The 24,352-nt window shown below is 44.9% G+C and overlaps 1 protein-coding gene across 4 annotated transcripts in view; it reads right to left on the reverse strand.

The window, feature by feature from the left end:
* The window catches only part of CCDC85C (coiled-coil domain containing 85C), a 167,351-nt gene that overhangs the window by 52,043 nt on the left and 90,956 nt on the right, over nt 1-24,352 (reverse strand). For all 4 annotated transcript variants that reach the window (XM_029597916.1, XM_029597918.1, XM_029597915.1 and 1 more), the window contains exon 2: nt 4,010-4,086. In XM_029597916.1, the coding sequence (XP_029453776.1) occupies nt 4,010-4,086 (77 nt within the window). The remainder of the gene's footprint in view (nt 1-4,009; nt 4,087-24,352) is intronic.

Here is a 24,352-nt window from a genome sequence, read left to right on the forward strand (position 1 = left end):
TTCTATCGCGCGCCCAGGAGAGGGGGCTGTGCACGCGTTGAAAGAGCGGGCGCCCAAAATGGGACGTACATTTTTAATGCCTCCCTATTGTTATCAGCCTGTCTTTGTAAAAGTAAAATATACACAAAAATAAATGTAATACTTTTCAGTCGTTTTGTGCACAGTAGAATTTAGGGAGAGTTGTGCAGTATTTGGTCTTATTGAGAAGGACCTTAATCCATCAGAAAGGACTCAAGCATACAAACATGAAGGAAGAAGAGCACAGCTTCCAGAGCCAGGAGTAAAGACGCCCACTGCTCATCCATGGAACGGGACTGAAATGCTTGCTGCGTTGCACTATCAGGGCCTGTGTGTTCACGTTCACTTTCCGCTCTTAGTCAAGTTGCGCGGGTGCCCTGTAACCCACTTGGATATGTACAAATACTTACGACGCATAGGAGAGTTCTTATTATGGGGACCAGCAGCACATTTATGACCAGCTTTCGGAGAGATACTGAAAGCTAGACATAAACATTAATTTAGTCCCACAAAAAAAGTTTCCCATACAGCTGGGATTGTTGACCTTCATTTCTATGTATCCCAGTGGGGCTAACGCAGCAGCCATGCTACTTTATTCAAGATGGATACTGTCAAGAAATCAGCTGCATTACGCAGTGCAAGGCGATTCCTCTTTATCGGGATGCCATGGTGGTAGGCCTCGGGTCTCAACAATTCTGTCCCATGTAACCGCCAACTAAAAGAAATCTGTTAGCTATGTAGCTTTCTGATTGCAAAGTATGTCAAGCCCAAGAGCAGATTTTTTCGATGTGGATATCTACGGAAGGTGGTTCAGCACTGGAGGATAACTTTTTACAACTCGCCCACCTTACGTGCTGCAAAAGCCTATAAATGACACCAGTTTTCAAAGTGGACGTAGGGGCATGAGTTTGGTTTGAAAGTTATCTCAGAAACCCCACACCAAGCTACACCTTCTCTTTGCAACGTTTAATACGTGCAGGTTAAATTTACGTGCACATTTTTTTTCCGATAAAAAAAGTAAAACACGTGCTTCTTTTTTTTGGTGTGCATTAAAGAGTGCACAAAGAGTCAGATTTTGTGCATACTTTTAATGCACAAACCCCGTGCAAAGTTACAAGGAGCTATGTATGACGTTGTTGAAATGTAAACAGGAGTGAAGGCTGACTGCTATACTTCAGTGTATATAAAAAAAAGTCTAAATAAATAAATGTGCATAAAGCCCATGTTTTATGCACAGAGAGCACTGAACGTTACCACCGTAGTGGTGAGCACGGGCCTAGCTAGAGGCTGAAGGGCTGGCAGAATTCCAACAAACACAGAACACACACTTTTAATGAGACTTTTTTTTTCTGTTTTAAAACAATTTCTTCTGTAAATCTATGGCACTATATTTGTGTTCTATATTTAAACCTAGAAAACATCCAAGTTGGCCAACTTAAAATGATCTTTTGAACAGGTGCTTTAAAGAAAAAAAACCAACTCAGCTGTGCTGGAGGTTTGGATTGCAACACCTTCTATCCAAAAAGCCGATGCCTTTCTGGGTCGCCGTTCATGATTATGTCCCACTGTCAGAAACGAGGCCTGGAGGCAGCAGCAGCACCATCACCACCATCTTTTTGGACCACAATCCAAAGCGTCAGCCCACTTTTATTTTATCCTCCTTCACGGCTTCCACATACGCCACATCACACTAACGCACAAAGAATACGCCAGAATCTCCACTGTGACACTCGGCAAGAAACTGCGCGGCGGGATTCTAGGCAACAAATTAATGAAGTCTCAGCTGAGAGTCGCACATCCAGACAACCTGTAGGGAGGGCTCTTGCATGGCTAATTTTCATCACCAGAATACTTAAATACCATAGGTTACAAAAAAAAAACAAAACGCACCTAATTGGAGCAGAATGCTGCTGCTGCAGCTGGATAAATCTTTATCGAGAAAATTGCAGCTTTGTGTATTGCAGGCATGCCTTGGAGCAGAAAAGGTTGTTTCTATTTGATTTTATTTCTCCTCAGGAAGAGGAGTCCTTTCAGAGCATCTGGACAGGCCCCTTACATTATGACATTATGGTCATTTCCTAACTCCTTTCCTAACTCCAACTCCATCTAACTCCCTTCATCCAACACGCTCCGCTAGTATTAGCGTTAATAGCCACCTCTTACAATGTTATTTATACATATATATAACTATCTGATCTTCATTTCCCTTCTCATTCCAAGTTATTGTTTTCCTTGTTATATGTAACTGCTTTTCTGCACTATTGTTTAAATGGTAAAGTTTATTATAATTACACCCCTGTTTCTTGTGAACCAGCATGATGGGACCACCGTCTTGAATGTTGGTATATAAAAAAGTTAAATAAATAAATAAAAATAAATAAATGACCAGATCGCAGGTCTTTATGCGGAAATACTAATGAGCAAAGAGGCTCCGTTCCCAGCTCCTCTCTCTGACAAAAGCTGGGATTTCAAAGCTCGCTGTCTCACTTTCATCGGCTGGATCTGGTTTCCCTTTGTGAATGAGTGCTTAGCTCGTGTGTTTAGAGATTGGAAGGAGTCCAGCAACGCCATCTTTCGCAACCCTGTCTGGAAAGGCATTCCCTGCATTCTTCACTTTTCGGTGCCTCATGGCTCGACACGGATGCTCCTAAAGCAGCCCCTTCCATGCCGGCTCAGACGTTGGTCAAAGGGGAGCACTCCATAGTGCTGAACTGTAGCACTACATAGGGCTCCTTTTGGAGCAAGAATGTTCAACCAAAAAAAAAAAAAAAGCAATTTTCTTCAGTTTGGAGCTTTCTTATTGGCTTCCATCAACCTAACTCTTCTTATGCCCCCCCCCCTCACAAACTGAGCTTACTTGTCAGGTCACTTCTTGGAAGGATACCACTTCCTAATAGGATCAGTAGAGAGCTGGTGTGCCACCGGGCCGGGGGTGGGTAAGCACTCTCTAAGCTTAAACTACATGAAATACAACATTTAAGGGGGGAAAAAAAAAGTTTAATTCCCCTTAAGCATCTCAAGTGAACAAAAAGTACTCAACTCTTGCTCAAAGTTCATGCTTTCTTGTAGCAGAGAGACGCACAAGCAGGGCTGCAAGGAAGCTGCTCTGCCAACGGCCCAGGCTGGACTCAGCTGTGGCCCAGGTTTTCGAGCAAGACTCATTGTTAAAAAAAAAAAAATAAATAAATTAAATAAAACTCACTCAAATTCAAACAAAACAGAACAAAACACCCCCATCTAACACATCCTCTTTCCCTTTCCATAAAAGCTTTCTTTGCTACCAAAATGCTCCTGAAGCACAATTTTTACTTTTTCAGTTCTGTGGGAACGGTTTTGTACACGGAGTGTTTCTTCAGTTATTTATAGTAATTTTATAAGCAGGCTTCACTTATTTAACCATTTACCCATCCCAGTAAGTTCCACAGCTCCGCCACCCGTTGGTTACAGATTATTTGCGAGACCTCCCCAAAGCCCACAGGCGTGATCGGCAGGCAACGTTTCGGGGGGCTCTTTCGCCAGGGGCAATCCTGAATGGCGCGGGGTCTCCAGACTCCTGGGCCAGCCACCCAGCGGCAGTCAGCGACGATGCCTTCAGCCTAGACCAGCTAACTCCGGTCTACGGCAGGAGAGGAGGCAGATACGAACCCTAAACATGTGCTAGTTCAGAACCGTGTTCATGGATGGCTTTAGATAAATTAGAAGCAAAGCCGAACACATTACTTGAAGGCCGTGTACAACGTCCTCTGGAGGTCCTTGCAACAGAGCTGTATTTTGCTTTCAAATGCTCTCCATATAATGGGTGGGTGCAGTTCAGTTATAACTGACTGAGCAGATCCAAGACAACTAGCAGACTTAACATTAAACAGCAATTATTAGCAAGGGGAAAAAAAAAATTACTCTCTAATCCCAACAGACCATGGACTTAATTATCAGAGGACAAGCGTATACAACCACGTGGACATCATCAATATCACGGCAAAAGGGCACCTACCTGTGAAAGCAGCTTATTGTCATCCTCCAGCAGCTTGACTTTTGTTTCCAGTTGTCTGATGTAGTGTGATGAAGCATCTTAAAAGGAATTAAAAAAAAATAAAATAAAATCAATTAAACTGCAATTACAATTTTGTAACAAAGTTTTTGGGATATGTTCTGCTATCAATACCATTTACCACACCGCTCAATATGGACCTCAAAATAGATAGTATTTGCGCGTGTATATAAATCTATTAACCAGGCAGACTTGGGTAAAGCCACTACTTATCCCTGGGATGAGCAGCATGGGATCTATCTACTGCCGGGGATCCCGCCAGGTATTTGTGACCTGGATTGGCCACTGGTACAGGATGCTGGGCTTGATGGACCTTCGGTCTGACCCAGTATGGCAAGCCTTATGTTCTTAGCTGACAAAATGCTGCAGAGAGGTGGAAAGCGCATACATTGCCCATCATCGTTGCCAACGTGGCAGTAAGTAGCACTGGATCTCACCCCCAAGCAGAAGCACGCTTTCTTTAAAGATGACTTTGCTCACCGCTTGGAAACAGAGCCCATCACTCCCAATTCTGTGCTGTGGTCATATCCTCTGGAAGCCTGAGCTTCAGTTTGACACATCCGTCGTATCTCTCAGCTTTTGCAAACTATTTCCTATCTCAACGGGCAACCCTCTGACATCCATGTCTATGATGCCCGCCTTTTCTGTATGAATTACTGCAGTAAGGTAAGCGTCACCAGTGAGCCCTCTCGCCAGCCTTTTCCGGGCACACCTCATACCAGGGAGGACTTTTCTTCAAGAACTCAGGGCAACTGAAAGACTGGGAAACGGATCCAGCATCGCGAGCTCGGACAGAGTGGGGGTTCAGCATTTTTGGACACTATTCCATTGATAAGGAGACTATACTTTACATGCATATAAAAGTGATAGTGTTTGGGCTTGAGATGAGAGAGGCTGATGAAATGTAAAGTCACGCTTTCTGACATTCTGCATCCGAGCGAGCAAGGATCGGATGCTCTCGCTCTTGTCACATATATATTTTTTTTAAATGTATGGTGGATGATTTTGTGATTTACTGAATTTATAGTTTCACCTACATGCTTTTTTTCCCTGGGTACTGTAACAAACTGAGATATCCATAATAATAAACGGTAAGGAGTTTATTATTCTGCTTTCTAGTTTATAGCACAAACCCTCCCAACAAAAGAATCACAACCAGTGCCCACAGGTTTTATGAGACATACTGGGGAAAAAAATAAATCACAAGCGAATAAGCGCTTAACACAAAATCTGGGAATGGTTTCATTCTGTCAAGAGAGTAAAGCGTATAGCTTAAAGCCAAATTTCTGTATGCATCATGCACTCTTATTAGGGACTATATAGCATTAAGACTTCCACATCTATGGTCCCTTCTAAAGTTGCAGCACATCGCACAATGCTCTGGTATTCTGCAGAATGCACCCCCATCCCATTTTCCACTTTGTGTGTTCCCTCCCACCCAACTCAGTCCAGACAAAAACGCCCAGGTAACAAGCAGCCTTGCCGGCTCCAAGGCCCTAGCGAGGAAAGTCTCTCGAGACTCACCACCAGCTCTGTACGCTAGCGAGCAGGCGTCACCGCACTAGCAGCATGGCTAGGGAAGCTCAGCTCTTCCCTTGCCTGTGGATACATTTGGACATAGTGCAAGCAGGTTCTTCCGCTTACACCGACACGGTGTGTAACATCAGGCCCTACCCAACTAATCTGTCAGTGCCTGGGCTCTCCCAAGTCCCTGTCCTGAGCTTTTCACAGCCTTGCTCCTTCCACACTCCGTTCCAGGTCATTAGGCCCATCTGCGAGCTTACCAGCCCCTCAGTCGGCCTGGAAAAGTGAGATAAGGCCTCCCTTGTGTTTTCCCTCTCAACTGGAGCTCCAGCTTCTGGAAACGCTGCTTTCATCAAAACGTATCAAATATCTCCTATTGTCAGCTTGCCTGGACCGTATCACGCTCAATAGTAAGACAATTTATAAAAAGGTAAAACACAAAACCTCCAAACTTCAATGCTGTTTCAGAAAAAGAACAGCTCCCTCTGTCAGAGAAAAATAGGGGCCATGGTACCATTTCGCGGCTGTTACTGTTCATCTTCTTGTGTTTTCTTCTGGATTCTTTGCAGGCCTGTGATACTTTCTGGTAGACAGACACAAGAACGAGCCGAGGATGACGGTGCACGCAAGCTTTTGAGACAAGATGTAACAGCTAACTGGACCTCCATCTTTTTCTTGTCCAAAATACTTGCCTGGCTTAGTCCCTGACTGGCAAAGCGAACACATGCGGTCCTGCTACACGGACCTGCGCTGTACGTTTTCCTCGATGGTTTCGTTACGTGAAATATTTTAGCCAACCAGCATCCGAAACCCTGACAAGCACAATTAATCGGGCCGATACAGTACAGTGCGCTTCGACGGAGCGCACTGTTAGCCGGCATTTGGACGAGCGTTTTGGACGCGCTAGCTTTACCCCTTATTCAGTAAGGGGTAATAGCGCGTCCAAAACGCGCGTCCAAACCCCCCCCCCCCCCCCCGAACCTAATAGCGCCCGCAACATGCAAATGCATGTTGCGGGCGCTATTAGGTATTCCCACGTGATACAGAAAGCAAAATGTGCAGCCAAGCCGCACATTTTGCTTTCAGAAATTAGCGCCTACCCAAAAGGTAGGCGCTAATTTCTACCGGCACCAGGAAAGTGCACAGAAAAGCAGTAAAAACTGCTTTTCTGTGCATCCTCCGACTTAATATCATAGCGATATTAAGTCGGAGGCCCCGAAAGTTTAAAAAAGTAAAAAATAATTTTAAAAAATGTTTAAATGGGCCGGTGGCTGTCGGGTCAAAAACCGGATGCTCAATTTTGCCTGTGTCTGGTTTCCGAGCCCGTGGCTGTCAGCGGGCTCGAGAACAGACGCTGGCAAAATTGAGAGTCAGCTGTCAAACCTGCTGACAGCCACCGCTCCTGTCAAAAAAGAGGCGCTAGGGACGCGCTAGTGTCCCTAGCGCCTCTTTTTACTGCTGGGCCTAATTTAAATAAATTAAGATAGTGAAGTGCGAGCGCCCGCTCTCCCGTGTTTTTACTGTATCGGCCCGTCTGATAGCAAGAAGAATAGTGAAGTTTTGACAGGCACAGCGTTGTTCTCGTGCCCCGTATATTAACATCATACACCTAAGTGCGGGAAGTTTTTAAGCCAAGTCTATGTTATTCAATTAACAGGTGCACAGAAGCCTGAAATAGAATTTTGAAAAATACTAATCCGTTCTAGAATAATTGAAAATATGAGTTTATGGGTCAAGTCACCCAAATTAGGAATTTAGAAACATTTCCCGTAGAGATTTTTTTTGTCATCTTAAATAAAATATTCCAATCCAGTGTTTAGAAGCCTTCACATCCCCGTCACAGAATTTTCCGAGCAGCCCGCGTTCTGAATTGAATTATACATTTTCTGTCCCGGTCTCCTAGCACCACCCACAACTGGAATGGGAGCAGAGTAACGCATCCAAACATGCGCCCCGTTGAGATGTCGACTTGAAATAGCAGCAGGAAAGAAAGAAGTGCATACTCGTGCTTCCGTCACCACACAGCCTCATTTAGCTATGTTCACAGGTTCGTCTGTTTGGCCCCACAGCAATACACGTAAATATAAACGGACACGCTGTAAGTCATATTTCTACCTCCGAAGACTGTGCTTTGAATGTCCATGTAAAATCTGTCATAAGTGCATCATTTTTAATTATGTGTGGGGAGACCGTAGGCTTCGTCTAGGGACTCTAATACCCTTTGCGCCGGCTTTGGGATGGCAGTGGTGGGTAAGTGAGTGTGATATCAGTTAAAAAAAGACAAGACCGTGTGTATGTTCGCGGGAGGGGATGTTGGTGTTGGGTTGCATGTGGGGCATCTGTATGCTTGTCTACCCATCGCAAAGGAATCTCAACTGGGCAGACTGGGTGGACCAGTTTGGGCCATCATCTGTATCTTATTATGAGGCTGGCCACTGGCTCAAGGGTTGAGCAACAGTAATGGGGCAAAATAGATTTAATGAGTTATAAGAAAGTATGTGTGACTTAATAAGCATTTGTAATTCTTCTTCAAATCAAGTGCATGTTTTCCTATTGGTGGGCATTTAAGTAATTGTAATTTTCCTGATTGTTCTAATGGAATCAATAAATCACACTGTATAGTTAAAACTGGTATCTCATTCATACAATCATATTCAAGCCATCAAACTTCAAAAGAATATATATATACAAATTTTGTAGGACCCTTACTCATAGAGTCAATGAAATGTACCAGACTCTTCTTGTGGTATCGGGTCCCTTTACTTTGTTTATATTATTTTTATCAATTTTCACTTTTTTTATATAAAGTCCCAAACTTGAAAAATGATGGAAACTCCAAAGTTTTTCAAAACATAATGAGCTTAACAGGTCTTTTATCCAGCTAAACTGGTAAACGCAGTCCCTGAGTTTGGATGAGTATCACCATTATAATTTTGTGATTGCAATTGAATGAGTGACATCATTATTACTTGTACTGTGACTGCGTTTACTAGTTTAGCTGGATAAAAGAACTGTTACGCTCATTATGTTTTGAAAAACTTTGGAGTTTCCATCATTTTTCAAGTTTGGGACTTTATATAAAAAAAGTAAAAATAGAAAATTGATAAAAATAATATAAACAAAGTAAAGGGACCCGATACCACAAGAAGAGTCTGGTACATTTCATTGACTCTATGAGTAAGGGTCCTACAAAATTTGAATACATATATTCTTTTGAAGTTTGATGGCTTGAATATGATTGTATGAATGAGATACCAGTTTTAACTATACATTGTGATTTATTGTTTACAACTAAGATTATTGGAATACACGGATTGTGTTTGTGTTCTAATGGAATGCCATTGGTATTTTTACATTTGAGATTATTTGGTTGCACCTTGCTTTGTGCATAGTTTTCTAGTAATTAAGATAAGTAATAAAAGTTTAAAATAAAGGGTTCCCTGGAAGGACATAGGCAAAAACTTTCACTGATCAATCAAAAGGTCTTTTCTGTGCCTGAAGATGTAACACAGTTTTAATATTTATTCCCATGAGTAGGACCTTTATTGATTAAAACTTCAAGCTCCTCTGGCTAAAACTGCAAGCAGGAAGGGAAAGCTCCCGCCAAGAAACTTCCGTGAATGTCTTCAAGGACCTAAGGAAATCAATAGGCAGCTGGGATGGAGGAGAGCTGCAGGCCAAGTGTTGCAATGCAACCGGCAGCAGGAACTTAACATCAAGGTATTAAGAAAAAAAAAAAAAAAGAGCCTGCCCAAATGAGAACCTCAACAGGAGACACACACAAAAAAAAAACACTAAACCAGTAAAACAGGACTAGGGAACAGAGATGGAAACTGCAGCCAAAATGCTCACGGATGTTAGAACAGTTTTTACAGTAACAGAGGCTGCAGGCTTTGGCTGTTACAGAGAGGGATGAAAGCGAGTGATGCACTTATAGGCATGCACAGCACAGGCCTGGTCACAAGGAGGGAAGAGTCACAGGAGATGCAATCCGCTCTCTGAAAACCTGGCTCGTTTCGGGCTCTTGAGGACCAGAGTTAGCCATCCCCGCGCTCCAGTAGATCTTGTTGAGAAGACCTTTGGCTGCTAAAATATTGTGGTGAACCTCTCTGTAAAGCTTTTAAAACCAAATGCTCCGGATTTTGAAACAAATCCTGCCAGGGCTTCCCAAACCTATCCTGGGGACCCCACAGCCAGTCGGATTTTCAGGATATCCACAGGGAACATGCATAACATGGAGCCAGCATATACAAATTTATCTCATGCATATCCTGAAAAAGCTGACCGGCTGTGGGGTCCCCAAGCCAAGATTGGGAAGCCCTGCCCAATAGGAAACAGGAAGCCGATGAAGTTCCTCCAAAACAGCGTGATGCGCGATCTTATTTTTATTATTATTTTTTTTAAGCTATACAGAACTCTCACAACAGTATTTTGGCCAACATGAAAATGCCCCTGACACAAGCACAACCGCTCCCAGCAGCCGTTCAAAAGTTAGCAGCAGGTTTTCATTTGCATCTTTTTCTCATGTTACGGACCTGACCCCCCTCCCCCCATCTCTCCTCCCTTTTATTCTACCACCCACCCCCACCTTGTGCATTCCCGCTATGCAATCTGATGAGTCAGGATGGCCAGCAGGGTTGAACTCGTCTTCTCTGCACTCACACTGGCTTCTCTGAAAAAGGGAGTCCTTTGATCAGGCCCAGTACAAATCCCCTCCCCGGCGCCTTACGCTAGCAGATTTCCTATTCGTTTAGCGAGGCTCTCTTTTGTGATGGTTGGGTGACACATTGTAAACCAAGCTCCCTACACATGCATCCTCAGTGAGAGCTGGCTCTGGTTTCATCATCAGAATGCCGAGGTGTCGTCCGATTTTATAAAGTTAAGTGACCATCCTCAGCCACGCTGCCAGCTGAACACAACTCTCTCTCTCTCTCTCTCTCTCTAGCTGCAGAGGAACAGGCCTTCAGCAGGGCTGATTTTGCTTTACAGCTTTACCCTTTGAGATGAAGTCAAGGCGCGCCTTCTACAGTCCTTTCTCGACCAAGGCAAGCAGGCACTTAGGGGGGGGGGGCCAAGGTCAGTGTAACCCACGCGCTGACTTACACTTCTCCGGCTTCCTCGTGCTGCTTTAATCTGCGTTAACGCGCTCACATGACCCCAGGGTGACTGAAGCCGATTAGCCGGTTTTGCCCAACTGTAAACAGGCTACAAAAAAAACCCAAAAAAAACCACACATACAAAACCTCTCTGAACTTCAATAATCTCCCCAACACCCCCCCCCCCCCACCGCGCTTGCCTATCCCATCTCCCCATCTGATGTGATTCACGGAGAAGCAAAGTCAACACACACACACACACACACACACACACACACACACGCTAAGTAGCTCTGTTTTACGTGCTGGCTCTATTTTCTCTCCAGCAGGTTGTATTTGCAATTTTCTCTTTACAGTTATTGGTTCATACTGCAAACTGCCCCCATCATTCACAAAAACATAAGCACCATATGTTCCAGTAAACACACACACACACACACATTTGAGTAGGGAATAAGAAGTTTATTCTGGGAGAATGCAAGCACTAGGCAGATTCTTTAAACAAGCAGTGGAATGGCTGGAAAAGCAGACATCTGTTTGAAAGCGGATAAGAGAGCGCTATTCTATTCAATCCCAACCCTCGAGGGCTATAAAGAAATCGGGTTTTCAGGATACCCCTAATGAATATGTATGCAGCAGCTTTGCATCAATGGAGACAGTATGCCTGCAGATCTAAGCCATGCATATTCATTAACAAAATCCTGCAAATCTGACTTATTTATGGCCCTCCCTGACTGGGAGTGAATACCACAAGGATAAGGTAACTCCTCATAATAAATGTAAATATCAGCAGAAAGATCCAAATCTGCCCAGCAATCTTTATTCTAGTCCTTAGGTGATAAATGTTGCTCTGTGCAGGTTGCCCCATTTAAGGCATGTTACCCTTTCCTTTATCACCATCATTCAATCACTAAAAATCCTTGTGTTTATCCCACAACCTTTTGAACTCCATTACCATCCTTGTCTTCAATACCTCTTCTGAGGGAGCACTGCCATGCATCCACCATCCTTCCCGTGAAGAAATATTTCCCGACACTGCTCCTTATTTGACCTCCCCTCCCCTATTGAAACTTCATATTATGACCCCCTTAAGAACATAAGAACATGCCATACTGGCTCAGACCAAGGGTCCATCAAGCCCAGCATCCTGTTTCCAACAGAGGCCAAAACCAGGCCACAAGAACCTGGCAATTACCCAAAAACTAAGTAGATCCCGTGCTACTGATGCCAGTAATAGCAGTGGCTATTTTCTAAGTCAACTTGATTAATAGCAGGTAATGGACTTCTCCTCCAAGGATTTATCCAAACCTTTTTTAAACCCAGCTACACTAACTGCACTAACCACATCCTCTGGCAACAAATTCCAGAGTTTAATTGTGCATTGGCTGAAAAAGAACTTTCTCTGATTAGTTTTAAATGTGCTACATGCTAACTTCATGGAGTGTTCCCTAGTCCTTCTATTATCTGAAAGAGTAAAAAACAGATTCACATCTATCCGTTCTAGACCTCTCATGATCTTAAACACCTCTATCATATTCCTAACCTCTTTAGTCTTTCCTCACAGGGGAGCTGTTCCATCCCTTTATCATTTTGGTCGCCCTTCTCTGTACCTTCTCCATCGCAATTATATCTTTTCTGCGATGCGGAGACCCCTTGTTCTACAGTTTTCTTTCCATCGAAAAAGGTTTGATTCTTGTGCATTATTAATACCTTGCAGGTATTTAAGATGTCTGTATCGTATCATCTCTGTCTTTCTTCTCCTCCAGTGTATACATATTTAGGTCCTTCAGTCTCATCTCAGGATTCTTTTGGTGCAGACCCCGCACCATTTTGATCACCTTTCTCTGGATCCTGTCTCTGTCCCGTTGAGATGCGGTCTCCAGAGCACAGTACTCCAGGTGAGGCCTCACCATGGACCTGTACAGGGGCATCATCACTTCCTTTTTCCTGCTGGCTACGCCTCTCTCTGCACAGCCCAGCATCCCTCTGGCTTTAGCCACCGCCTCGTCGCACTGCTTTGCCACCTTCAGATCATCAGACACGGTCACCCGGCGGGTCTCTCTCCCAGTCCGTGCACATCAGATTTTCACCTCCATCACGTACAGCTCCAATGGATTTCTGCAGCCTAAACGTATGATTCTGCGCTCCTTGTAGGAGTTGCAAAAGATGGTGGCGAGAAGATCTGCAAGGAGGTAACAGTAATGATGGCAGAAAAAGACCAAATGGCCCCTCCAGTCTGCCCAGGAAGCTTCTTATGGAAGATAACTGGCACTCCGTGCAGGATACCCTCAAGTCAGTTGTAGACGGTAAAAAGAAGCAACATATGACAAAGGCAAGGAATCAGATCTCTGCTGATAAAGGTACACATAGAGGGGATAGGCATACGCAGACCCGGGTCAGGACTGTAACTAGGGGTGCTCATAACTGTCAGCAATTATTTTTTCACAGAGAGGGTGGTGAAAGTCTGGAATGTCCTTCCGGAGGAGAAGACAAAAAACAGTGAAAGAATTCAAAGGGGCATAGGATAAACACTGTGGATCCCTAAAGGCTTGAGGATGGAAATGAGGAAGAGAGTGCATGGGGGTAACTTGCTGGTGCGGCGGTCACTACCCTTAACCAATAAGCCTCGATACTGTTGATGCAAATCCATCATTACTCTTGGAAAAGAGGAATTGGATTCAGAGAGCAAACAATGAGGGCCTGACTTTTATGGTCTGGGGAAAAAACAAGCATGAGGGTAACTTGCTGATGCAGCTGTTACTACTCTTAACCAAGGAGCCTGATACTTTTAATGCAACTCCAACACTGCTTCAATGGCAAGAGTTAAAGTGGAATTAGATTCAGACTGCAACGGAGGACCCTGACCGTTATTAGTCTGGGAAACTGATAAGCATGAGGGGTAACCTGCGCAGCATGGCAGATACCACCATACACTTGCTGGACAAACTGGATGGACCATTTGGTCCTTTTCTGCTGTCATTTCTATGGGTGCAGCCACTCAGGGAGCAAAGCTCTTCAGGAGTGAGAAATGTCTGAAATGCAATCGCAGGCCAGAAGCAGATGAAAAGCCAAGGAGTGAGCCACTGTCCTCCTAACATCTGGGCTGGGAGAGAAGGGACAGAGAACTGGAGATCTGAGTGGAGGGGAAAGAGGAGAAGAGGCCCAGGGTGGACTTGGGGGCGTTAATATGCTTGCCTGCTGCTAGGTGCTGAAAATGCCTAGTTACAGCTCTGACCCGGTTCATCCGACATCAGAGCTGAATGACAGACTCGAAGGGTCACGTGTGCTAGGAGACACGGTATAAAGCATGCAAGCTATACTGTCAGTGGTAGCCTAGAATCAGACGTGCTTGTCCTGTGCAAGGTACAGCAGCATTACAAGTCAGGCTTATGGAAGCCTCGCACCTCACAGCAGCTCTGGGCAGGCAGACCCCAGACCTTGGAGCACTTTCAAAGCACTCGCCAAGTAAACTCCTGACACACGAGGCCATGGCACTTTCCCTCCCTCGCCCCCCACCCCCCTCATGTCTGCTCCCACAGCAGTGTGTCTGTGTGAGTTGTCCCCTCCCCCACCCCCCCATGGCAGCAGTGGGTCACAGCTCTCCAATGCCAGAACATCACGGCAGAAAGATCCATCTGAGGATCGCTGTCCTTCTAATCCCCCAGACAGGTCTGGTTCTCGGGATAGGCACAATTAAGATGCATGAGACAGACCATTACATGCAAGTCTAATAGGTTAATTTGCCTCCTGGATTAGTCCAGGAGGAATGGAATTGAAAAAGCGCTGCCGGAGAGGCAGAACCGCATCAGGAAAGGAGGAGGGGAGGAGAGAGTGAGTTACAGGATCACCCAAAGAAATGTTCACTTGGGCAGTTTAAAAGTCTGGGCACTTTGATGGCAGGGGGAGGGGGGAGGGGAATTAGATTCAGACGTTAACCATGAGGGAGGGGCCACGGTCTGGGGTACTGATACGCAGACATGGGGGGGGGGGGGGGGAAGCACAGGACTACGTCTATGGCCAAGTCCATAGGCAAAGCATGTGGAATGCACTGCCTATTGGGGGGCGTCAAGAGACGGATTATCAATTTTCTACATTTTAAATAAAGGCAGAATTATTCCGGGAAGCATTTGGAACAGGTAATGATGGCGTGCAACTGTAATTTTAGTTTAATTTGTAATTGTATTTTAGTAATGTTTTGTTGTTTTGTGCTGAATTTTGAGTGTTTATTGTAATCCTCGTTTGAACATTGGGAGAACACATGGAATATACGTTTTTATTAAATAAATTAAAAAAAAAGAAATAAGTGGCACTGTCTGAATTTTCATGAAAAAAACTCATCATCCAGTAAAAAAAAAAAAAAAAAAAAAGTTGCTAGCTGAAATTTCTGCGGGTATCATAAGGCTTGGGGATAACTGCACAAAGCGGCAGTTACTACCTTAAGCTTGCTGGGCAGAGTGGATGGACCATTTGGTCCTTTAATGACGTAATTTCTATGGTTTTTAATCTCTGTAGGCTGGGTTAATGTAAGGAGCAACTGCATGCAGGAGCGTAATCTATGGAGGTCAGTAATGGGCCACAGTACACACCGCCAGGCCAAACAGGAAGAAAGTCCCACAGCAAACATGGCCCAAGGTCTCTAGACTGAACTCTCCAGCTGCAGTACAGAAAAAAGGAATTCTTTTCAGGTAACAAAAAAAACCTTAAGCTTTCTTCATTTGCCTCTTCTTAAGCAGGTGAAACAAAAGTCCCAGAAAGCCAGCACCCACCGCTTTTCCTTTGCTCTGGCTCTGCATGCATGAGGCGCATATTTGCATATTCACAGTGGACGTCATGAAAACCAGGGCGGGCGGGTAGTGCCAGAGGATCCGTGCACGCCCCCTACGCGTCTGCATTCCAGCGCAAGCGCCTCTGCCCCAGCATCTGTCCGATTAAGCCCAGCTGGGCATATTTGCGCAATTATCAACAACATTTACCTACCCCGTGGAAAGCAAACAGGCTCAGTGACTCAGAGGCATGAGGGAACGGTTGATGAGCTTCAAGCCATAAGCCACACAAGGCGATTTGCCCGGGCAACTAGCCATGTCAACAGGGAAACCGGCCTGTCTGCACACACTGCCCTACTGCCTCTGGCTAAAAGTCCACCCAGGCTTCTGCAGCGCATGTAGTTTTCATGCCGGATTCAAGAGAGGCATTCCCAGGTATGGGGGACACCGGCACAAGTACTTTCGACTTCCAAATGCACGCGCAGTTATTGCGCCATCGACCAGCCCCCTCCCCCCGCTTCTAACCGTGCAGGCTTAGCGCCGAGGAGAGCAACACGAAGGGTTTCCTCCCCTTTGAAAACACGTTCGAAGGCAGGAGGTGCTGCAGGCATACCCCCCCTGCAAATACCAGTAATCTGCTTTCCTGGTGTGCTGGCCACAGCCGTCTCACTTCTGTACCCAGAGAATCTGGATACTAAAAAAAAATAATAAAAAAAAAGACCCAAGGTCTCGCATCATCATTCATACATAATCTAGAAGCAGAAAGCAAGTTGGGATTGTCCGTCGTGCAGGCTGCTCTGTCCGAGCTATCGCTAACTTGTGCGCGCGGTTACCCTCCCCGAGGGTCCCACATCCAAGGCAAGATCTGGCTGACGCCTGCACCACACATTATTTACCAAAAGCTTTCCACCCGGCTGCAAATCACAAGTTAGCTCGCACTTTGAGAAACGGGGGCCCCTCTCTTCAGATTAAATCGGTGCAGCAAAAAGGGTAAAAAAAATCGCCTACAGCTGGAAATGAAAAAACTTAAAATGCGCGCGCGCACGCACACAGAGCTTCCCAACCTCCCTAACCCTTCACGGGAGTCTCAGGAAGGAAGCTCAGGAGATGCATTTCCAGATTTTCAAATAAAAGAGGCCAGGGAGTAGGTGGGGTGAGTGGGGACAGGTCATTTCCTCTGATTTGAACTCAGACAGGATTCTCTCTTGTTCAGCTCGTCCCCTCCCCTCCTGTGAGAACACTTTACCCGTATCCACCCTACATTATTTATTAACTCTGGCTTAAGCACTTTGAACTGCTAAAGCATCAAGTGCTCCCTGCTGAAAGTTCATAAAGGATTCAGAGAGATTAAGGCGTAGTGGGACAGCAGATCTTTGAGAAGAGAGCCAAAGTTTTACCAGCCTTGTTTTCACGTTCACATGGGGGGGGGGGGGGGGGGATGCATGAAAATCCCTTCATCACCCTTCTGGGTTAAAGGCCGATCACTGTCTCATACCAGCTGTCCGCATGCATTGTTAAACATTAATGGAATTTTATTATTCTTTTAATCAATTGCATGTATTTTAGGAATGCTATGGTTTTATTTTTAGTTGTCACCCACCTGGCACGATTTATCGCTATAGGTGGAATATAAACATTTTTAAATAAATAAATATTACAATTTCCCTTTTACTGAACAGCTTTGCTTATTGCGAATATGTATTTTTTGGCTCAGCAGTTTCATATCCTGTTCCAGCCAACCCCCTCTGTTAGACTGCGCCTTGATTTTCAACTATGAGGATTTTGCTTCTATTTTATATCCCTTCCCACCGACTTTACGCAGTCCTTGGCATCGCCCTCAAAAGGTGAGGGCTCGTGGGCCCCGAATCAGACCCATGCATGCCTCTGAATTAGTGATGGGCCCAGACTTCCCATTCCTAGGAGCTGTCACCCCAGGAAGCAGAATCCTGCCTTAGGAACACAACCCAGGTCCCTCTGCATGTGAGCCGCCAACCTAGCCCTAGAAATGCATTCTTATTTCAAATGCTGCACCGTAGGAGGAGTGAGGCCAAGCTCATCCTACCATGGATCAACCTAGTCATTTGCTACTGCCCAAGCTGAGGTTTGCTTTGACCACGAGTGCCGTATTATTGCTGGTACGACTCTTTAAAGGTGGTTAAGACAATGCCACGCCCCCGACCCCCTGATTGTTGGCACTGGTATAGCTACTTGCGCCGATGGTGCAGCTCACATCGGGTAAGGATACATGTCTATCTTCCTGCCTGCGGCCGTGCACTAAACCCATGCCTTCCTCTCTACCAGCATTTTGCCTAAGGAACATAATGTGTTTGTCTCATAATGATTTCTGATCCCTGAAATCAGACCAAAAAAAAGATCACGTTGCAAATCTACAGCTCAGGGGCTTTCCTACTAGCTGTGACTCACTGAAATTGGATGAGAAATGTAGGAGAGTTCACTGGAGACACAGGAAGGAGGAGGAGGGATGAAGATTAGCTTTATAATGCTTCTGCAATTAACCAACTTAATAACTTTATAATGGCTTTGTGATTTTGCAAATACAGCGTAAAAAAAAAAAATAAATTAAAAATGTGTTTCAGTTTTTGCTGTAGAATCCTCAAAAGAGGCATTTAAAACTGCTGGGCATGTAGACACTAACATAGCACTATACAAGCACAAACCAGAAAAGAACTGTTTCAATAAATGGAGTTTTATTATGGAGTTTAGGGGTTTCTTTCCCTAAGTCCCTCCCACATCATGACCTGCAGTATTCAGACAGAGGTTTGGGGGCATCGCTGGGCAGGGAACAAGTCCCCTTGGCATACGTCAAACACCAACATACAAAGAATACCTGGGTTTGGCAGATACCCCCCCTCCCCCCAGTTGAGAACCCCTGTACTACATCACCTCTGTGTAACGATCGGCGCCGCTCCAGCAAAAAAGTTCTCACAACCTGCAAAGTATCCCTGTCTTCTCCAGGCCTGAAGCTCTGCATTCTCACTGCCGTAAAGGATTTTTAATACCACTCGGCCTCTACCCTAACGCTCACCAAGTTAGGGACACACAAAATGGAACATCTGCAGAACCCGGGAACATCTGCATTCCTCTACACACAATGGGTGCAGCAGTTTGTGAGTTAAAAAAAAAAAAGAGAGTGAGCTTTGCCAGGCAAACTGTTTCATAAGAAAATCACAGGAAAAGGTAGGCAGGCAGGGAAGTTTGAATCTTAAGTGAAAGCATTCAGGGATTGGCCCCTCTGCAACACCAGGTTGGAACTCTAGAGGTTATGTACTGGTGAGGGTACTTCCTTCAGTCTGTGCGGAGCCATCAGTCATGCCCACTGATCGGGGCTTTGGATCAGCAGCTTGCGGCGTGCACGGGTGAAAGCAAAGAGCAATCATTCTCAGAGACCGTGCTCACTTCACTGTGTAATCTTAAAAAGCTGATCACCCTCCCAAGAAGACCAAGCAGACGACGATTATTAAGGCAGGCAATAACCATTTCAACTCCCTTGTACAGGGCACGCTACCCACCAGTGGAGCTATGTAAAGCATCAGATCAGACTTCAGATCTCCCTGATCACGCCATGGCTGCAGATAAAAGACTTGTTTGCAGAGGATTTCTGCACCAATTGCATTTCCAGTCCCTGCAAATCCTGTCCATGTTAGTCCTTTTGTCACTTTTGCTTCTGCTGCCCTGGTAGGTCATCTACATACCCCCTTGTACGGGCTTACTCACAGGAAAACATTTCTTGCCTTTGAATGGACTGCGAACACCATGAATGGTTGTGTGTGCGTGCGCATGTTTCATTAGAGAGAGAGGCATTTTTCAAGAAAGTGCCCCAGGGTCAGTCACAGCAGTCTTATTATAAAGGTGGCTGTGTGCCGTGCATTTCAGTATCGGGACACATAAAGCTTGTTAAAAAAAAAAAAAAAAGCAACTGAGGCACAAGGCAGCCAAATTCTTTTTCCGAAGAAATGGCTTGGCTTGAAGGTTTGGCCTTTGCTTTCCAGTCAACCAGATTTCACCTTCTATGGCTCTAGATAAAATCTATCTGATCTTCGGGAAAAAGGCTCTCTCGACTTTTAAGAGATTGTGCTCCACACCCTACTTGAGCCAGTTCCCATAAGTTTTGAAGGACCAGATTCTTCTGTTAAGTCACCTATTTAGCAATGATCTGAAAACTCCTTAAACCACCGTCTCCTGGAGTCTAGGAAGCCTTGCGTATTTTCAATTCAGAGGATCGTTTTGTAACCTCACTGGAGAATTACGTCGCAAATGCACTCAAGTTACACTCTATCGCTTTGAAAATGATCCCACCTAAAGTTCCTGAATAAGTTGGACCTGCGCACCTGAGCGCACGTTTCCCCGTAACCTTATGCGCAAACTGTTTAAGATTAAAAAAAAAAAAAAGTGCCTGGCATAAGTGAAAAAACTCCACCCCGCCCCCATCTCCGGGAACGCTTCCGAACAGTCCAGATAAATTTACAGGGGAGCATGACACATGCATGCAAAATTTACCTGCACGCTGGGCGGGAAATTTTATAAAGCTCCATCTCATTGTTTTACATGTGAAAATGAGTTTGAAAATTCCCCCCCCCCCCAAAAAAAATAAATAAACCAACAAAATGTTAAACCACCTAGCAGTCAATGCTCCTCCCTGATGAAACGCCTTTATCTAAAAAAAAAATTATGAAATACAAAATATTTGCTGATTTATGCAAACATCATTAAGTATGTAGACTTGGCAAAGGGCCAATATCCCAATATCCTACAAAAAGGTCCAGCTTCTAGGTCTGGTAACAGTTCCTGTATCTTTGCAAGGTGGAAAGGAATGAACAAGGCAGACTGGATGGTCCAACTGGTCATTTAGCTACCTTCATCTGCTGTGTTACAGGATATAATTGCATGTGCAGGGCTGGCATCCAAAAGAAAGATTTCATCCATCGTTACTTTTCGAGAAGACAAGTTTTCCCTGGAAGCGAGCAGAGACAGTATCAGATTAAGAACTTTAGGTGCATGCACCTGGCAAAATAGACGCCAGAAGGCCTGAATTTGTCCAGCCTCAGGACTAAACTCTCTTTCCTCCGCTGTTACATCTCAGTTTTAGCATCAATTCAAAATTATGCCACTTCGATGCTCGCTGCTTGAAGTAGAAAGTTCACCTGAAGCTGCATCTTCATCTTGAATTTCTCGTACTGTGCAGGAGAGGCAAAAATTAGCCAGGTGCTGCTCTCTACTACTCTGCACAGCTACAGGACAATTATCTGCCGCAATCACATCCCGTCTGGCACGTCAGGTCAATAGTCCTATTATAGAACCAAAATTATCATGGATCTCCCTCCTCTTCTATAAGAGGATTATGATAAAGGCACACAAGATAATGCACTGAGCTAGTGCACATAGGGTCAAACTTTGGCTCATGCCTATTGCAGTCTTAGTCTAGCAGAACAGACAAATACAGGATCTCCACACACGACGGCAGAGTCTTTAATACAGGAGTAATCCAGGTCAGGAAGGGCCTTGCCTTGACAGACTAGTAACGGTCCCAAATACAGCTCTTGAATAGGCTGCTTCTATTCAAGAGCCTTTAGGGATACCAGCATTCACTCTAATTAACAAGATCATTTGTATCCAATTCTGTATCATTTCTCTGCCAAGAATAAAGAGTACAGCTGTCCCTCCTAACCTCTCTACCCATGGCCAGGTAGAGGCAGATGTACAGCTCTGTGCCAAGAATCTCAAAACGAGTAACTGGGGATAGGCAACGAGGTACTAACACACACGCTTCCATGTGGTGTTGAGAGTCAAAATGACTCCCGCTTGAACAGAAGCAAACATACAGATTCTCATTTACAGAGGTCTCTTCCCTTCCAAAAAACAGTTTCACATGCAAGGTTTCACATCACTGGTGATGAGGGAAGACCGTTAAACCTCATCATCTAACGAGAGAGCCCAAGATCCTCTAGAAGTAAAAGTAGTCGCATATTTTTCTTTTACAGGTTGCAGAAATCTCTCACAAAAAAAAAAAAAGGATTTGGTTCCATTCTCTTTTCTTTTTCACTCTCCAGTGTAATCTGTGCCCAGATTCACTGTGCCGATGGACTCTCTGGCTCCCGTACATGCGATCTGGTCTTCAAGGCGAGCAACAACTTAATTCAAGACTTCAGTCGACGAGGTCATGACCATCCACGAGTCGCCTAAGTCCCCAGCATCACCCCCCCCCCCCCCCGCCACCTCGTCAGGGTGAGCCCCAGTTTCTCCCCTCGCACCGTTAATTAAGCGCAGGAATAATTCTCTGGCCGCTCCGTCATCCTCAGGGCCGAAGGGGGTGGCAAACTCCAAAAGGCCTGATTTATGGAGATAATAATCACATCGCCGGCTCATTACAAGCTCGCTTTCTCCAAATTATATGAGAGACATTATTCATTAAACGTGCCACACGAGACTCATATCCATCCATCTGCTAGAACCAAACTAACAATTTACTTCTTACCGGCGCGCTGAATTATTCTCTTTTGGAGGCAAACAAGGCTATAATAATCATCAAGCCTGACAAGGAGGGGAAAAATAAAGAGCTACCGTTCTGCGGAAAAGCACTTTTTATAAACCTTGACAAACAGAAGAAAAATCTGAGATTGCCCCAGGGGCTTCATAAATATGCAAATCTGTTGCTGTAATAGGCTACCAGGGCCAGATATTTTAACACCAAGAGGGGCCCAGGGATGAACCAGGGAGCACATTTCTTATGTAACATGCAAACAAAAAAAAAATAATAAAAAAAACCCCACACACAAGCCCTGTTCTGGGAAATAGATGAAACAGGCTCCCTGGTGGCCCCCACAATCGTCCCTCACGAGCCTCTCTGGGACTTCCTAACCCCGTGCACAAGCCACCTATGGCCGGGGCGGCCTCAGGTCCCCGACAGCTCTCCTTAGTTAAATATAATTAAAGCCCCGGTTAACAGAAAAGGCGACCCTATCCGTTTAACTTAACCTGTGCATTCAGAGGCATGGGCGTGCTGCTGAATACACCCAGCTAGCCTAAACATAGCCGGCTAACTTTACGACAGGTCTGCGGCACGGCGAGAACTGGACGGATACGTTGCCGGGCTAACTCGGTTCCTCCCCCAGAATGCTCTCACCCTGGCCTGCCACTTAGCTGGATAAAATCTTATCTGGATAAGTAATTATCCGGGTAAAGTGGTGGCCGCTGATCCTGGGCAGATGTTCCTCCACCGCTGCCACTTAGCTGGATAAAATCTTATCCGGATAAGTAATTATCCGGGTAAAGTGGTGGCCGCTGATCCTGGGCAGATGTTCCTCCACCACTGCCACTTAGCTGGATAAGTTGAAATGTATCCCAGCTAAGTGGCGCTAAATACATTCCTTATAATATTTTTTTTTAAATATAACATAAAGGGACAGGGACAAGTGCTTACAAGGGGGCTGAAGGGAAGAGAGAGAGGAGATTTTATATACCTTAAAATGAGTAATAAAAAAAAGATGTAAGCACCTTGTAAAATGCATTTTGCATGACTACCATGCTCTGCTCTCGGGATTATTATTTACAGTGCTTGCAGCATAGTTTCTTAGCATTGTCAATATTTAATATGCACAAAAAAGCCAATTTGTATTTAAAATCATTCAAAGTAACGTTTTTCATTAAAAATGTTGCATTTGGATAATTATGGGGGTTTTTTCTCCCCCTAATCTTGGTTTATTTTACTATTCTCTCCCCCCTCTCTCACCATCCTCTCTAGTATTTCATCCCAGCCTCCTATTTGCTCCCTCATTTTTCTCCCAACTTTCAGCCTTTCATCTGTATCACTTCTAGTCCCTTCCCTCCCTGTCTCTCCCCTTCTCCCACACTCATTACATTGTATTATCCTGTCCTTAAGCGACATTATCAGACATTTAGGAAACATCTGAAAGCTCACTGCTTCCAACCAGCTTTCACCTACATTTTTGCTCTGATGCTGTGCCCAATTTTTCTTACTGTCTCGCGTTATGATTTGTTAAGCTGTTTATTGTATGCTTATTTTTTTATGATGTTATTGTAAACCACCCAGCACGGAGTTCTGATATGGGCAGGATAAAAGAATCTTTGAATAAATGAGGTGGATGCAGTGGCCTGAAAGTGCCCTCCCCGCGGAGCTGTCAGCCAGGTCTTCCCTGTGGCGTTTTGATCTTGTGCCTGTGTAAACTGACCCTTCCCTTTTCGTGCCTGGCCTGTCCCACGTTTTCTGCACTGCATGAGAGGAGAGGCGCGAGAGTACGATTCCCCCCTTCTGTTGACTTTTTCCCCATGTGGGTGGTGATGGGGTGTTGGCATAGTTTGCAATGTAGAACACTGCAGGGATAAGTGCAATTTTCTTTTCACTAATTTTTCCTTCAGAAGGCCAAGTTTGATGGGGTAGGGAATTTGTTCAGTGCTTCGTCGTCTGGAAGAGGCTGTAGTTTTTACGATTTCTCTAATTTTTCTCCAGCTCTGGGTTCTATGGGTCTACAAGGGGTAATCTCCCTGTGGGTTTCCTTTCTTTGTAATGCAGTAGATTTGTTCTGCGTATTTTAAAGTGAACGAGCAATCTTGTTGGAGAGGATTTTGAAGTTGTAGCCCTACTCTTTCTCCGCTACGCGTTTCCTGTGCGCAACTTGAACAAATAAGCTCGACTCTGTCTTTGCTCGCACACAGGTCGATACTGTAATGTGCGGTTGAAGATTTCCCGTCTGTAACGTGCTGGGAGCGCACAATTCGGACGCGAAAGGCGATCCAGCGATACAGTCTCCAGTTTCACGCGTCCTTAGCGCTTCTTAAAACAGACGCATAACCCTTTCCGCACGCAGCATGTATATATGATATGTAAATGAACGAATTAGCTGTATAATGAAGGAATTAGCTATTCC

The sequence above is a fragment of the Rhinatrema bivittatum genome, chromosome 4, assembly GCF_901001135.1.
Source record: "Rhinatrema bivittatum chromosome 4, aRhiBiv1.1, whole genome shotgun sequence".
Taxonomy (NCBI): Eukaryota; Metazoa; Chordata; class Amphibia; order Gymnophiona; family Rhinatrematidae; genus Rhinatrema; species Rhinatrema bivittatum.